The sequence below is a fragment of the Epinephelus moara genome, chromosome 14 (genome assembly GCF_006386435.1).
Source record: "Epinephelus moara isolate mb chromosome 14, YSFRI_EMoa_1.0, whole genome shotgun sequence".
NCBI lineage: Eukaryota > Metazoa > Chordata > Actinopteri > Perciformes > Serranidae > Epinephelus > Epinephelus moara.
Window position 1 is genome coordinate 41,144,118 of NC_065519.1, and position 17,626 is coordinate 41,161,743.

At 40.6% G+C, this 17,626-nt stretch overlaps 2 protein-coding genes across 3 annotated transcripts in view; both read left to right on the forward strand.

Moving 5' to 3' along the window:
• The window catches only part of ankrd6a (ankyrin repeat domain 6a), a 35,764-nt gene extending 31,437 nt beyond the window's left edge, over window positions 1-4,327 (forward strand). For both annotated transcript variants that reach the window (XM_050061955.1, XM_050061956.1), the window contains exon 16: window positions 570-4,327. In XM_050061955.1, coding sequence (XP_049917912.1) covers window positions 570-821 — 252 coding nt within the window. In that variant the 3' untranslated portion in view covers window positions 822-4,327. The remainder of the gene's footprint in view (window positions 1-569) is intronic.
• A 2,566-nt stretch (window positions 4,328-6,893) lies between these two features.
• On the forward strand, window positions 6,894-17,545 carry LOC126400958 (gap junction alpha-10 protein-like). The gene is made up of 3 exons (XM_050061973.1): window positions 6,894-7,076; window positions 11,743-13,209; window positions 17,067-17,545. Exons 2-3 carry the CDS (start codon window positions 11,782-11,784, stop codon window positions 17,103-17,105), a joined length of 1,467 nt encoding a protein of 488 aa, XP_049917930.1. The 5' UTR covers window positions 6,894-7,076; window positions 11,743-11,781; the 3' UTR covers window positions 17,106-17,545.
• Window positions 17,546-17,626: the final 81 nt, after the last annotated feature.

Below are 17,626 nucleotides of genomic sequence, written 5' to 3' on the forward strand. Positions count from 1 at the left end.
ATCACTCATTGATGCTGTTTTTGAAGTATGAATAAGTCAATAAGTAATTTATTCCATTGAAATATCATTGATGTATTATAGAAAAGTGATTTATCTTTTCATAAATGACAAAAGGCACATCTGCCTCATTTTCACTGTGGTATCGTGATTTTCATTGGTATCGCACAGTGGGTCCCAATTTTGGAACCGTGACAACACTAATCGGGAGGGTTCATCTGCAAAAACTAATGAAAAACTAAACAACGATATTCAGTATTCGGTACTCGGTATTCAGCCAAGCGTTTAATATTATTCGGCTTCGGCCACAAATTTTCATTTTGGTGCATCCCTAATTTTAGGCCAATGGGACTTTTTTTTGGACCAACAGTTCTTAGGAATTTTGTCCCATTAGAACAATGGGCAGTCCTCAGTCTTTATGCTAAGCTTGGCCTATTGCCTCCCTGCTCTTACCTTCTACTTATCACTCAGACATTAGACTGATATCAGTCTCCTCATCGAGGGAAACAAATTTAATATAAACTGATCTTAAAACTCCAAACCCTTCAAGTGTGCTTTCGCCTTCCGGTCAGGTGACTCAGCGCTTCTTTGAGACGGTGTCAACTCAGTTGGAACGCTGGTACGAGAGGAAGCTCGTGGAGGTGGAGCAGCAGACGGAGCTCAGAGCCCAGCAGGACAGGAGGGAGCTGCTGCAGCAAATAAGCATGCTGGAGGAGGAGCTTGAGAGGTTGAAGACCAATGAGAAAGCAGAAGGCCTGTGCACCCTGACAGTGACTAATGACGAAGAAAGAGTGACGGAGAATGGATTACCTTCTGCACTTTGAAATTTAGCTGTGTCAGCATGAAGGGTCCTTGCAGGGATGTGAAGGTGGAGGCAGTGATCTTACGGGCAGTAGGGGGAGGTTGTTACCGGGTTGGCGATATGTCCATGTGTGTTTGTATGTATGTATAATGGTTTGTGTTAAACAGGGAGGCATTACTGATATTGAGGAATGGGTTCCAACATCCCTGAAATTAATCTATTTGTTTTTTTGTTTGTTTTTTTATGTTACTTGTGTTACTATAATGTTAATGTTACTTGTTACTTGTTACTCTTGAAATGTATTCAGATAGTAAAAGGTGCCACTTGGAAATTGAAAGGATTATTTCTGTCTTTCCAGTTTAGTAAAATATCCTTTTTACCAATTGTTTAGGCAACTAGTATGGGTTGTTCACATTTCAGTGGTGGTTCAACTGAGGAGAGATCTCACAGCAGACATACAGAGGATATTTTGTGTAATGTATGTCCAGAATGTTTGAATCAGGGGGCAGAGCCAGATGGCAAGAAGGTAGCCATCTATGGTATTGAATGTGCTGTGTGTACAGGTGTCATTGTCTGAGAATAAGCTGTAGTTTGGAGTTATGCGTCATTGAGAAGACTTTGTTGTAGATGTGCTTCCAGGATTTGCTATAAATGGTGACAGCAAGATCTTTTCCCAGTCATGGACAGGTCATCGGAGATGGTTGTCTGTTTTTATTAGACGTATGCAAGTTTTTGAATTATGAACGCTATTCTGAGCGGCTTTGAGTTTGAGTTGATTGGACAATGGGGGTGGTTCCAGAAAGCTGGTAGGTGTGGTGATGTTTCCTTTTAAACAGTGTTTTAGTTGTGAATAATGCAAAAAGCTCTTTTAGTGTTTTGTGAGGAATAACTGAGCCATGATCAAATAAGAGTGTGATTCCTTGTCCTTTTCCGTGAATAAAATGCTAGTGGTTTGTTTTTTGATCTGATAGTCCGCATTGTGCCAGATAGCGGTACATTTATTTGAGGTTGTCAGGCATCCACTTTTTTTTTTTTTTTTTTTTTTGGTGTTGAATTCCACCAAAAGGTCAGAATCATTAAATTGATCATAGTCATATTGTTCTATATCCAGCCAGGGGTGTTGTGATTGTTGATTTTCTTGCAACCATATGACTGTATACTGTAGATGATTTACTAGGGGGTAGAATTAGAAATTTTGGGCAGCCAGGCCTCCATGGTCTCTTGATTTGTGCAGAGTAGATAATTTAATTAGTGGTTTATCATGTTTTCAGTGAGATTTGGTCGAGATATAGTCTAAAGTGTGGAACAAATGTGTAGGATGGACCAGGGTTATAGAGAAAATAGTTTATTTTTGGTAGTATAGTAATTTTCACTACTGCTATTATTCCAATTAGTGAGATCAACAAGTTGTCCCAGAGGGTGAGGTCTTCCTTGTTGCTTTTTAATAATGGAGCATAATTCAGAAGGAAAATCTTTGACAGCTTGGTAAAATTATTTACAGCAAGATATCATGTATATAATGTTACCTGTTACTGTAACAGGAATTTAGATGCAGCATCCCAGTCTTCCTCACAGAGCGGTAGAATTTTAGATCATATAGATTTATGGAATTATCAGAAATGTTTGAGAATACGGGTGTGAGATCAGTGACTTTTGGTAGGGCTGTTAAGGGATTTTGTTGGGTATAAGAGGATGTCATCTGCGTATAAACTGATTTTGTGGTGAAAATGTCTTATTTGTATACCTGTGAAACTGTATGGCAGCTGCAAGAGCTTAAGTGAAAATGGCAAGCAGTAATTGAGGGAGGGCACCTTTTCATGTGCCCCCTGCAGTGTGAAGCATTGAGAGGTGTGAATATTGGTTATGTTGGAAATACTTGATATTTTATCTGAATAGCAGAATCTGTATCATTATTATCATTAATAGTTTAATTAGTTTTATTATGATTATTAGAGATCATAAAAAGTTGTGTTTATGTCTTTTGGATCATACATTAAATTCGTGTGTGTCTTGAATTGCTGTAATGAGTGATCTTTGTTTCTTTTTAGCTGATTGACAAAGAATTTACCTTTATTTCCATCATGTTCAAAGACCCAGTTACTTGCATGACTTGGGTCTGTCAATGTATGATATTTTGGAGCTGTGTCTTAATTTCCTGTATTTCATTAGTGGACTGAGGATGTTGGGAGTATGGGTGTTTCAGTCTATGTTCCAGGTCTGATGTTTTTTCATTCCTTCTTTTTTTTCCTCGTTAAATGTGGAAAATGAGGTGATATGTCCCCAAAAGAACTGCTTTTGATGTTCCCCAAAGTACTGATGGTGATATGTCTGGGGAGTTGTTCAGTTCAGTGAAGGAGGTCTGCTCTTTGGAGAGGAAGTGAAGTGTTGAACTGTTGAACTTGAGGGGGGTGGGGCTGTTTCATGTACTAGATTAGAGCTGACTGGACCATGGTTATATATTAATATATGATATATATAATATATATATTTCTGAATTATAATGTATTAAGCCAATTCTCAACTATAATTTCCTTGACAGACATCTGGTAGTTTTTATGATAAATATTATCTTTTGATATTAAATCCAATCAGCTATTTCCAAAGTCAACAATGGGCATTTAAACTCAATTCATAATGTTTTATTTCTTTATTACAAGGAGCACTGTCCTTTACAGCATTATCTTTGACTGATGATCAGTTCTAGCATCTTTTTAATGAAGATTATCTGTAAATAAAACCAGCTAAATGAGTGTTTTACCCAAAAGGAGTTGTAGGACTTTTATTCAACTGTCTGCACTCTTCTTCACAATCTGCATTCTGCAACAACAACCTCCACCAAGACTATGAGCAGGTCATATGCAACTGGAGCCAAGCTTCCCATCTGGGGTTTGGCAGTTAGACAGAAAAAGTACACAGTTTAGTGGCCTTTAAGCCAATAATCAAATTGAATTGAATTCAGTTGAAAAAAAAACCTGTAAAGGATTTTGAAAAGTGAAAGGGACAAGTCCCATCTGTCCCCATTGGAAATGATTCCCTGGTATTAAAGTACACAGATCACAGCAGCCGCAATGTGGTACAGGTTACTGTGACAGAATGTTCGGTTAATGTATGTTGCTGTGCACTGACAGAATGTCAGCATGTAACCAGCCATGTGACACAAAATACCTTAACACTAAAGATTTAAATGCAAATAAGAGGCCCAGTTCCAATGTCCTGAGAGTCAGGCCACAAAATGAAGCACACAATGCCAGGTTCAGTCTATCGATATCAGGTTGATAACAGCCTGACCTGAACAACATGAGGCATTTGGAATAAAAATGAGGGAATGATCGACTGTTTCAACGTGTGTAGTGTATCATAGACACACAGTACACTCTGCCACATACAGTGTGAACACGGCAAAGCAAAAGAGGATTGATGTTGTTGGTGGAACTGTGAAACAGAGGAAAGGTCACAGTCTTTTTTTTTCAGTTATTTTTTTCTTCTGAACACAAGACAGCAAGAACCACACACACACACACACACACACACACGCTGAAGTAATAGTAGTAATAATAGTTATAATTTATTTAAATAGCACTCATTTATTGATTGTGGCAGAGAACCGTTGGGGAAGTCGCTCCCCTCTTGCTCACCCTGTTTCCTCTCTCTTTAAACTGTCTACTGTCAAATAAAGTCAAATGCATAAAATATTATTACAATTTTTGGGTCAAGATTATTACTGCTGATGCATTACTCTGCATTCTACTCAGTATTTTAAGATGGTAAGGGTGAAGCTAATTATGATCAGTTTAAAAAACAACTGATGGAGATGACACACCCAATAATTATACCATCAGGAAGTTTAATCTATAATAATGCATCCTTTTTTTAAGATTATCTACATAAAGAATCTAAATTTGTAGTGCAATAAAAAGTACATTTCCCATATGAATGAGTAAAGTACATGAAGTAGCATTTAATGGAAATACTTCAGTAAATTACAAGCACCTCAAAATGTCCACAGTGACAGCAAGTGAATTGATATTACAAAATGAACTGAGAGTCCTACCAAGAGAAGACAAACTGTTCGATTGTTGATCTGGTGTCAACAAACAGACAGACAGGACAAAGTCCCACCTCTCAACTGTCAGTCAGGCTGCTGGGCGGAGCTCATGAAGCAGCCATTGGTTGTGTAATCCAATGATCCTGGTGTGACATCTGGCATTTGGCCTCAGCGACCACAGCCGCAGCTTCTGAAGGGAAAATCAAATCAATGCTCCATTGACTCTGTCAGAGCACGATGGAAACCTAATTAAAGGCCCTCCAGGCACAGCTGGTCATTTTATGCAGCCAAGCACCAGGGCTCTCAAATCAAGCCAGTAATATGTACTATTGCTTTACTCTGTGTTCTGAGGGAGGGGGTCTGTGGGCCTCCCTGACCAGGACACTGTCAGCATTCAGTATGCTAAAAACTCATGCCTGTGGCATGTCATTATTAAATAGTTTGACATACAGCAGTGTGATCTGGTCTAAATGACATTGCTCAGTACACCATACACAGCTGAACTAATGCATGGACTGTAGAAAAGCCTACAGAATTAATTATCAATACTCTAACAGTGTAAAGACATTAACAATTTACAGATATAATTTAAATAAATCATTAACTTTGACAGAAAGTTTTTTTTTGGTTGGTTAATTAACTGTCTTTTCAACTGGAGAATTATTGAAAATGTTTATTTGCCTCCATTTTGACTCTGCATTTAACAGCGTAGGTCATGCGAGATACAGCCATAGGAGATGTAAACATTTGGTAAACATTAAAAACAATTAAATAATGGCGGAATGGAACAAATTGGTAATATAGTGATCTACAACACTACCTCTGTTTAAAGGTACAAAATTATAATCTTCTCCACCATCATCTCATTTGTTGTTGTGTGAAACTCTTGACTCTGCCCTCTAGTGCCATCAGTTGACTGTATCTAATCCAATGTATAGGACGCATGGAAGTATGAGGGCAGTAACGTTTACAGCTTTTGAAATATACAGGCAGTATAAATGGGCCATACGTGTAATGGTAAAGGTGAATAAGTACTGACATAATGTGTATCTGCATAAATAATTACAAATAAAATGTTAGTTATGTCAAGTCAATTTTGGGCTGCTTATTTTTTGCTAATGTGGCGAGAAAAATCCTATATTTTTGTTGTTTGGTTGTTGTTGTTTTAATGTGATAATATTTTAGCATTTGCATTTGAAAATCTCTAATCAAATTTTTGAGTTATTTTAAAGCTGCAGGAATTAAAGTGCACAAGCAGCAAACATGCTGAATTGGTGTGGGACACACCACACTGACGAGGATGGCAGACGCTCACCAACAGCCCAACTTTGACCAACGGCTGACCGTTGGCTTGGTGTGTCAGGGCTTTAATACTGAAAACAGAAGATTAAAAAAAACACACCACCTTTGGAACTCTAGGGCTCCGTACAAAACCAAAACAGTTACAAACTAAAAGATGCTAATGGAAGAGGAGAGCTGGTAATAAGTCTTGTGGGTCCATCGCTACAAGTGACACCTTTTACATTACATGTAGACATTTGACCAGTTGTTAATATAAAAATATAAGTGCTGCAAGCTTTAACTACATTAGAACAAAATGCAAATGATGCCAAAAGTAATTCCCAATTTTCAAATGCAGACTTTTACAGTGTCCCTGTACATACTTTGTTGGATTGAAATCAGGGATGCCAGATAGTCACAACCCTGACATGCCAAATTAAAAGCTGTGTGCAAGACAGCAGGTAAGACCCGACCCATCAAACCACACCATCCCTCTTAGACAGATGTTAAGGCCTCTCTGTTTTCTCAGTTACATCTGCATGTTGAGGGCCTAGTCCAGCCGTAAACAAATATCACCTCTCTCTTTCAGAGAGGCTGATATTGATGGCACTGGTTGGAGTTGGCACTGCTGGCGTGGGAGAAGGGAGGGGGTGGTAGCAGGGTGGGGGGCATTGTCCCGTCGGGAGGCAATCGATGCTCACATCCTGTGAACCCTACATGTTACACGGGAGAGCACTCCCAGCACACAGGCTGCCAAAGCGCACACATACACAGACAAAGACAAAGGCAAGAGGAGAGCCGAGGGATGTGGACTGGAGTTTGGAACCAGCACAAGAGGATCACCAAACACCTCCATGGGGTAGCCATACAGAGACACTCACTTCCTGGGATGCTTATACAAAAACAATGAAGTGCATCAAGAGGCAAAGAGGGAAGCCATACCAGTGATATGTAAGTACTGCTGCAATGGTTGATTCATTGAATTTGCTGTAATGGCATGCTTCCAGATTCATGTAAAATAGTTTTCTCACATGGCCTTATGACCTTCTAACAGAAAAGACTAAGCTGGGTGCATTTCTTTTGCATACTTCTAAAATCCATCATAAAATAGAGTTTGCGTGTTATTTCCACACCACAGCACAGTTCCATTTGATTTTGAGTGTCAAGGCGTCTGTATCAGCACGAGCTGTCTGGTGAATGCACGCCAAAACTTATGTGCTGTTCATGGCAAGGACATATTTGACAAGAGGATGACGCACACTAAGCTCCAATGATGGGATTGTATCACCAACATTTAGATCACACGTTGACACAGTGGGGCTGATGTTTCAACCAAACTTTTTTTCAGGTACCTTGAAAAAGACCAACAGGGGGTTCAAATGCCAGAGATACAATAAAATCACTGGAGTCCTGAAGACATCTCCTTTGAAAACAAGAGTCTCCAAACCCCAGACTATTGTGATGATGTTTCCATGGGGACAAGTTCTGGAGCTGCACCACAGTACCCCGGCCACCAGAAAAAAACGATATTGGCATTGTTCAAATCTGCAAACCATGGATAAATTACATTTTTACTACATTATTGGTGGATATGCTGAAACTTTATGTATCAGCAACGCCGTTAATATGTGGTTAGGCTTAGGCACAAAAACCACTGGTTATGGTTAGTAAAAGATCATGTTTTGGCTTAAAATACCCAGTTTTGGGGGCACAATCCCTGCTGGAAAAGCAGCAATGTCTAACTAAAACACAACCTCTTTTCATGGCACTATCCCCACTCAATAAACCGTGTTGGATCCCAAAGAAACACCCGAGCACTGACTTGCTAAAGAGCAACTGTTTTTGTTGGTTTTGAACAGTGATCTGCAGCTTGGCAGGTGTCTCACCTTGGTGTCACAGCATCCACCATATGTATGAAATGTACAAATGTAATGTATTTGTGGTTTGCCGAGATGTACAATGCCAACATTTTCTTCTGGCTGCCGGGTTGATCATAGACTGAATAATGAAATAAATGCTAGAGCTCTGCATCTGGCATGGTGATATACTGGGGTATACTATAAGCTCTAAATGCACATCAAACTCTTTTGATGGAATATTTCAAATAAAAAGCCTAAACCATGTCAGACAACATTTTATTCATTTTATTCCAAAACACTATGGATCTAAGTTGAGTTTAAGGGTGGGATTTTCCAGTTATAGGCAGCACATACATAAATGTACTTAAACTTTGTTGTACATTGGGTCACAATGCCAGAGCACAGTCTGAGTCCTCCCTTCTTCTCTGTGGTTGGACCAAACACTTGCTTGGGACAGGGCTGGTTTTGACCCAGGCTGTAAAACATTATTAGTCAGACATAAACATGAACCCTGTCACACCTGATTAGACGAGCTCACCACTTTATAGGATGTCAGTAGCTGGTGCAACTTTAAAACTGGAAAAACAGAAGCAATTAGCCGTGTAAATAAGTTTGACTATGTATTGAGAACATCTTTGAATTCTGTTTTTTGATGTTTGGAAGTTTCTGTTTCTGAAGACTGTTACATCAACTTCTAAACACTAACCTCACTTTGCTGATTGGTCCAGTGTGAACATCAATACATTTTCAGTATAGATGTTTTTCATTCTAGTAATGTTATATATTTTTATTTATGTCAACAAATGCCATGTGCATATTCAAACTAACAATGAATGTGTCATACTAACAAGTATTGTGTGGATCAAAGCCTGATACATGTTCTTCATCTGTGCCATAGAGCTCAGTTGATGTTGAAACACATCAATGAGTCACACTGTTGCACTCGGTGACATGTTCCTTCATTGCCATGAACACACACTAGTTTATTGACTCAGTTCCATTCCACACAACACTGAATCAAATGTGGATTAATCTGCTGCTGAAAATAGTCCTCAGCAAATACACTATTTCCTCCTGTTTGAGTAACATTTGTTAAAAACTACAGTGATTGGGTTCTGGAAATTACCGAGATTTAAAAAAAAAAAAAAAAGAAAGAATCTATATCTTTGTGAGATCTCAAAGATTTATGTCTGAGAGCCATGGACCGGATAGGGAGGTCAGAAAGTATTGTGAGATTGGTATTGTTTTGGGTCTTTTCATGGGATGTAAAAAATTACACAGCAACACCAGACTTACTCTTACAGAAATACTTCACCTGCAAAATGACCCTCAAATGTATATCAGTTACTCACTGTGTGTTGCCTTGAATTAGTGACGAAAACTTTATTTATCTTGCATGCCTCCACAGTGAACGGAGAATCCAAAAAGGCAAATATTCTTCATGAATTGAAGTCAATAGCGACCACGTTTAATAACAACAAAACTATATCTAAACCTCAGTTTACAAACTCTCCTACAACTCGTTCAGTATAATGCAGGTCTCATTTATCCAGTCATTTGCTTGCACACATATATTTTCACTAAAACCTTACTATATAGAACACATACTGTAAGTGCGTGCGTTTGAAGTATGCTCAGGCGGAGATCATACGGCGCGTTACTCGTAGGCAGCAGTGGTGTGGTGGAGGGTATATGAGGTACATCTATCTTTTTTTTCTGGCCGTTTACAGTATACCCACCTAACAGCTATTTCTGTAGAATATATATATATACCCACCTTGTCAACTACCACTAGACAACTGTGTAGATGGGTAGGTTACCAAGGAAGAAGTAGGTATACTCTCTCATGTATTCCAAAGCTTTCAGCTGATAGGTGGGTAAACTGTGAGCGGCCAGAAAAAAGGTGGATTGCACTGTATACCTGTGTGTACCCTGCACTACAGCATGGGTAGGTGGAAGTGTTTTATATTATAATGTTTTCATGAAAATGTATGTGTTCGGGAAGTACTGAGCATCGGTCTAGATCAGGGGTAGGCAACCTGCAGCTCTGGAGCCACAGGCAGCTCTTTAGACCTTTTCCATTGGCTCCATGTGGCGTTGACCTAAAATTATATGGAAATGAATAACGGTTATTTTTTAACATTGAGATTTTCAATTGTCATTGTTGAAGGCCTAAAGTGATCATTGCATTCTGCAATCGTAAAACTGTGTAGCCTATACATCAAATTGAAAAACGTTTGAACGTTTCATCAACTAAACTGTGAGTCATACGACCATGACCTGTTGCTCTACATTTTGCTGAACTTTAGTAGTGGTGTTTAGCCTGGAGTCTCTCCAGCATGGCTAGCTATGAATTCCAAAAAAGGAAAAGTCTTGGAGGAAAGTAGAGGATTAAATAGTGTGTGGACAGATTCATTTGCTTTCACCACCAATGCTGCAAAGTGAAAGTACCAAATAATTACAAATAGCCAGCTGCAGAGTAGCCACTTTGTAGTTACTCATATTAATAGATGCTCGTTCAGACCTATTTGTAATATTAATGGGCTACTTTAGACTTAATAGGTTGTTACCCTTATTCAAATATGTTTTGTGGCTCCAGACATTTTTTTTTCTTATTTTGGCCAATAATGGCTCTTTTAATAGTAAAGTTTGCTGACCCCTGGTCTATATAAATGAGACTTGGATTATACTGCACACGTTGTATGACAGCTTGCAAACAGTGTTTTGATGTAGTTTTGCTGTTGAATGTAGTCCCTGTTTACCTCAATAAACGAAGAGTGCTCGCCTGTTTTGGATTCTCCATCCACCATGGAGGCATGTGAGAAAAACAATGTTTTCTTTAAAAATTCAACATAACGTGGGGTAACTGATATACAAATGGTCATTTTGCAGGTAAGGCATTCTTCTAAAAGGATCGCTAAGGGTTTCATTATAGCGTCATTTTTGTAGATCTGGCCACCAATTCATTATGACGTTGTACTCACCAAAGCTTTGGATCTTGGAACTCCACAACATCACCGAAAATAGGTGGAACTGGGTAACAAACACAAGCAGTTTGATGGTTGTCGATGAGCCCTCTGGAGGTGTGGTGGACCTATCATTGTTACACCGGGGAAGGAGGGTGCCCACCTGACAACCCCAATGAAGCTTTTAACCTTTAACTTTCTTACTTTTTATCCATCTAATCATATCCCAATTGCTCCCACTCAGAAACTCTCAGATAACACTATCACTCCCACTCATAGTCTCAAGTATGTGCAACAACACAGGTGTCATCTAGTCCTAAATTGAACTTGAGAGAGATTATAAACAAACTCAACAATGTTCCTAAATGGTAAAATTACCCCAAACTGCCTGTTGTAAACATCCACAACAGCTTATAACCCAACTATCTTGTTGCACTTACAGCAGCTGTGCACACTTGTGCATTTTCCTGTGCAAAGAGGTGACATTACTGCTGCACCCACTTTTGGTTTTACGTCCGAAGGAAGCAGTAGCTAATCTGACTAAGCTGTCATTTTGTTGCTGTTTATGTTTCTTGTCACCTTGGTTTTATTTCTAGTAAGGATGCCATGTCTCAGGATCTCAGTAATGCCTTCAGTGAGCACAATGGTATCATAACAGAGGTGATGGCCTGAGCTGTAAAACTAAAACCCAAGCACTGTGGCTTTTCTTTAGAGTTTCATAAGGAAAACTGATATATATATATATAGCTTTGTGAGGCTAATGTGTTGCATATGCATTCTGTGTCTCCACAGTTTGAAGACATGTGGCAGTGAAGTGGTGAGAAGCTGACCATGGGTGACTGGAACCTGCTGGGCAGCATCCTAGAAGAGGTCCACATTCATTCCACCATTGTGGGCAAGATCTGGCTTACCATACTCTTCATCTTCCGCATGCTGATCCTGGGTGCAGCTGCTGAGGATGTATGGGATGACGAGCAGTCCGAGTTTGTCTGCAACACCGACCAGCCAGGCTGCAAGGCGGTCTGCTATGACCGTGCCTTTCCCATCTCCCTCATTCGCTTCTGGGTCCTACAGGTCATCTTTGTCTCTGCACCCTCTCTGGTCTATATGGGCCATGCCCTCTACTGCATCCGAGCTCTGGAGAAGGAGCGCCACCGCAGACGGGCACAGCTAAAGGAGGAGATGGACGAGGCTGAGTTGGCTTTGGTTGAACAGAAACGTGTGGAGAGGGAGCTGAGGAGACTGGATGAGCAGAAGAAGGTGAAGAAGGCTCCTCTCAGAGGCTCTCTGTTGAGAACCTACATCATCCATATCCTTACACGCTCTGTGGTGGAGGTCTGCTTCATCCTGGGCCAGTATGTACTCTATGGTGTCAGCCTGGATCCACTCTATAAGTGCGAGAGGCTGCCTTGCCCAAACAGTGTAGACTGTTACATCTCCAGGCCCACAGAGAAGACTATCTTCATGGTGTTCATGATCGCCATTGCTGGTGTTTCACTTTTCCTCAACATTTTGGAAATATCCCACCTGGGCATCAGGAAAATCAAACAGACACTGTATGGAGAGAGGTACACGGAAGATGACAGTTTGATTTACAAGTCCAAGAAGAAGTCGTCCTCGCCACACCTTTGTGTAATGAGCAATGTATCACCTCACAATGGGCCTTTGACTCAGACCTTCAAAGTGATTCCAGAGGCGGACATAAAGCCTCCTTATTACAACACTGGGCTCAAAGCCAACCAGGATGCACTAAGATATAACAACTTGGCTCATCTGGGACACAGTCAGACCAGCTATATCTGTCCCCAACCTAGGATGCCATCCAGGTCTGGCCAGAACTGTGTCCCTGAAACCCATGAAGGTCCAGAGATCCACACAGCTGTGGTGGACCACCATCCAGCCTGGGCTTCTGCTGAGTCCAATATGGAAAGAAGTGCAACAAGTCATCATGAGGATCCCCATGAGGAGGAACACCCCCACCCCAGTCATTTGGCAGCTCTGCTGTCCACCAGCACCTTACGGCCCAGAGCTATCAGAGACCTGGATGAGGACGAGCGAAGGGAGTCAACAGGGAGTGAGGTCCTACTCCCTAACCCCAGGAAGACCAGCTTCATGATCAGGCCACCATCTGAGAGCTTGTCCTCCATCAGTGGCTCCACGAGCCCTTCCTTACATACCTCAGAGGAGTCGGATGAACTGGGCTCCCTGCAGGGAGACATGCCTATGATGCCGCCTGCTGGAGGCCGAAGAATGTCAATGGCAAGTAGAGAGCAGAGATTATCTCGTGTGTCTGAATCATTTAATACTAGCCCAGAAGAGGGATGTCCCTTTCGGTTAATGTTGCTTTCAATAGGCCAACATTAACTGGTAGTTAACAGGTTCATTTTTTAGACACGAAAAAAAAGAGAAATTATGTTTTGTGATCGAAATGTCTTGCCTTCTATATCATTGCCTGGTGGATTTGCTAACAAACAGCTGGCCGGCTGCGTTAACATGCGGAAACATCTCCACCGCCCAACCTCCTGTTCCTTGGCCGCTTTGCACTGCGCACTACCTGGGTTGGGTGGGAGCTAATGTTTGCTGGCTAGCGGCGCTTGGTGATTACAGCTAGTAATGCCATCCTGGTGGGGAACACATTATTGCAGAAACATTGTGCCCATCCTCCAGTCTTCCCTTAGGTATCACCTATGAGTAAGTGGCTTCATTGTGAGATGCAAAACCCTTTTAGCATTGTCAACTGTGTTAGCATCACCAGCCACACTGACACTGCAAACGGTGGTAAAAGAGCGAACACTGATAACATAGTAAACAATGTTACAGAGGTTTTATGGTTTAAAAATTAGCCATTTACTCAGTGGGGGGAGCTGGGGAGAGACTGGAGGTTGGGCAAAGTGATTTCAAAGCAACACTGTTGGGTCAAGACGCCTTACTCGCAGTAATCACCAATAAGCAGCGCAACCAGCTAGAAAGCTCCTTCCAGACCCAGGTGGTGCATAGAGCAGTAAACTGAAGAGTAGCAAAATTAACCTATGAAGCAACATGCGTAACTAGTCAAATTATTCTGGTCAGTTAACTGATTAACAGTTAACTGTTGACATCCCTAATCCAGAACATCAAAGGCAAAGTTATAAAGGACAGAGAACACAATTTGGGAGTAGTCTCGCCACCAGACAATCAGAGAGCTCCGCCTTCTGATAGTCTGGGGACACTCCTTTCTAAAGTGTGTTTAACACACCGGAGAAAACGGCCGGCAACAAAGCAACGCCTCTTGCATTTTTGAAAAGGACACGCCCTCCCGGAAATGTGCGCTCCCCCTTTTCTCGTCCGCAAGGAAACAAACACACAGAGAGCTTGAAAATGGATGCCGAGAGATTTAACTTTGTTTTATAAAACGTGTGCTCAGTCCACAAGATTGTGGAAATGAAGGACTTACAGCGACTTCAGCCATTTTGTACCGCTACACGTGTTTCTAGTGGGACTATGTTTACGAGCACAAGAGTTCAGCGAGCCACCGAAGGACCGCCCTGAAACTCTGAAATTGTATCCGCCCACCTAAACACAAAATCAGGGAGAAAGTCATCAGTCTTTAGTTAAGCAAAGCGTCTAAAGACTGACTTGTGAGTCTAATTTGGGAGCAACTTATGCCCCACCTGGATTTCATCGATAGTCTAACCAGTTATATGTACAAAACATAAAGCTTCTGCTAGAGTATTATCAAAGAGGTTAAAGGGAAAAAAGTTATTCTAAGGCTCACTCACTGGTAGAGTTATGGAATTAAGCATTTTGTCCACTAAGTTCAACCAACGAATGAGGCCAAAGTACTTAATTTGAAAATATTTGATTAACAGTTATGGATGCAGAAGAGTCAATAAGGAAGTAATATAAGACACAGCACAAGAGATGAGGTGTTTTAAAGAGAGAACGAGGGACAGAAAGCTCATTTCTGTTGATTTGGACAAAACCTAATAGTGACAAATTGGCAGCTTCTGTCCATTCAATGTTCTCAGTGGAAGCAATGAGAAGAAATCAAAGTGCTCTTAAGTTTCAGATAATGCCCTTCAGTTCAGACAGGAAAAGCAAAACAGCAACAGACAGGAGGCAATGTGCTGCCATTACAGACATGCACAGACCTGACAACACTGAATGTAGTATTACAAAGTAATATTACTTGTATGAGATCAGACACATTAACAACTTTAAAAACAAAGGATAAATACATAAACACATATAAATATATCAATTATGAGATGCAATCTAAAACAAAAATAAACTAGAATTACTGCCAGGCAGTTGTATGCCTCTGTAAGTCAAGTTCCAGTTACAGTTTACATCCATGTCTGTCCAGACTCATATGTAGCCATGACAGTTGACAATGCTTCAAAGATGTTGCTGCAAAGAAGCTCCAAACTCTATAACATGAATGCTTCACACACATCCTCAAACCAGCAGTGTAGAAGATCTATACAAGTCAGCACAGTTTCAAGATAGATACCCAACATTAGTGTCATCAGTTCAGTATCAGACCAAATCTTTTTCTTTTCCTGAGATATGATGTTGAGTAATGGCAAGATAAGTGTTTTTGCAGAACATTATTATGTCACAGTGAAGTTAACCACTGACCTTTTGGACATAAAATGTTGTCCCTTCGGACAGTTGGGTAAAATTCTGTCATAATTATCATATGAATTCTTGAGTTATTGCCAAAAATATGTTTTTGAGATCACAATACCTTGACCTTTGCCCACCAAAATATAATCAGTTCAATGTTGAGTCCAAGTGAAGGTTTGTGCCACAGTTGAGGAAATTCCCTCAAGGCACTCTTGAGATATTGCATCCACGCAAATGAAACAGATGCAAGGTCACAGTGACCTTGACCTTTGACCACCGTCATCAGTTCACTGTTATAGTGAACTGGCAGTGGCTCAGTCCATAGGGACTTGGGTTGGGAACCGGAGGGTCGCCCAGTGGCTCAGTCCATAGGGACTTGGGTTGGGAACCGGAGGGTCGCCTGTTCGAGTCCCCGTCCAGACCAGATATGGAGCGTGGACTGATGGCTGGAGAGGTGCCCTTGAGCAAGGCACCGAATCCTCAACCGCTCGGGGCACCCGACCAAGGGCAGTCCCCTCACTCTGACATCTCTCCACTTTATGCATGTATAGGTCCTGTTTGTGCATGTGTGTGTCTTTCGGACCTGTGTGTTAATGACAAGCAAGAGTGAAAACATTGAATTTCTCCTCAGGGGGATTAATAAAGTATATATATATATATATATATATATATAAAAAAAAATTATATCCAAGTGAACGATTGTGCCAAATTTGAAGAGATTTTCTCGAGGTCCTCCAGATATATCATATTCACAAGAATATTATAGACACAAGGTCACAATGACCTTGACCTTTGTCCACCAAATTCTTGTCAGTTCATGGTTGAGTCTAAGTGGACGTTTGTGCCAAATTTGAAGAGATTTCCTCTCAGATAACACTATCACTATCACTCCCACTCATAGCTTCCCTACACGGGAATGGGACAGACGGACAAAAAACACAGTGCCTCCTGTCATGGCGGTCACTGGCACGAGGCATGAAAAATTAATGTAAAAGTAAAAAATAGTTGTTTAAAGTTTTATAACACATGACATTTAAACACAAATTAATTCACTGAATATTATAGATACTCTCAAATTATTGCACAACAGAATTGTCTTATCATTAACTTCCCTTTCACAAGTTAAAAGTGCTGACAAACACCTCAGTGTTCTGTTCTTTTAATTCATTAATCTGCACCTACACTTTCTCTTACATAGGTTTTTTTTTTCATGACCTCTGCTGACCTCTATAGAGTTCATATTAAAGCTCTGTCTATGTTTTTATTGAAAAGATGTTTAAATCTGCTCAGTGTTTTCTTCCATAGACTCATTTTGAAATGATTAGATTTTATTCATCATTCTTTGTTCCAAGATAAAAATATAAATGCATGTTATGGATAGGCTACTCATTAAGGCTATGACACCGGACACATACTGAGAGATATTTGCTTTACTGAATTGCAGGCGTGTATTTTCTGTCCAGCAGCAGCTCCAGTCTAAGTCAAACCTGTCCTCTTGTCTTTCTCAGAGCATGTTTCTGGATATCTCCTCTATCATGAAGAAGTGAAGAGACAAGGCTTACGTCACGGCCGCGGGAGCTGTGTTCCACAAACTTTATCAGTGATCCAGCCATCAACATTGATTCACCACCCGAGTCACATAGGGCCAAAAGCAGTGAAACATTCAGCCATGATGAAACAATGGACACAGTGCCAAAGCCCAGCATGTTTTGGAATTGAAGCACCTTAGTCTACAACGTCTACATGTGGGCACTAACAGGAACGAATTGTATCTTTTTTAAAAAATGTGTTGGCTGAATTTTGAAGGTTATGCAGACATGACACAGTGGATTATGGAGCAAACTCCTCAGAGGATCTGTTTGCTGGACTTCATAAGCTTCAAATACTTCTTCTAAGTCGAACACTTGATTAGAATCTATGTGTATCTGTATATAGTCATTTATATATGGCCATTTCATGAGAAATTATGATACTTTATATTGTATTCAGATTAAATGCTTCTTAACAAAACAGTAATCATTTTGTCAACAGATACTGAATCAGTATTCACACACCAACAGCACACTGT

Excerpts from the sequence above, each read along its gene's own strand:
- LOC126400958 (XM_050061973.1), top strand. The coding sequence starts at position 11,782 with ATGGGTGACTGGAACCTGCTGGGCAGCATCCTAGAAGAGGTCCACATT. Across the intron at positions 13,210-17,066 it reads GAGGCCGAAGAATGTCAATG|AGCATGTTTCTGGATATCTC; the intron begins GCAAGTAGAGAG and ends TGTCTTTCTCAG.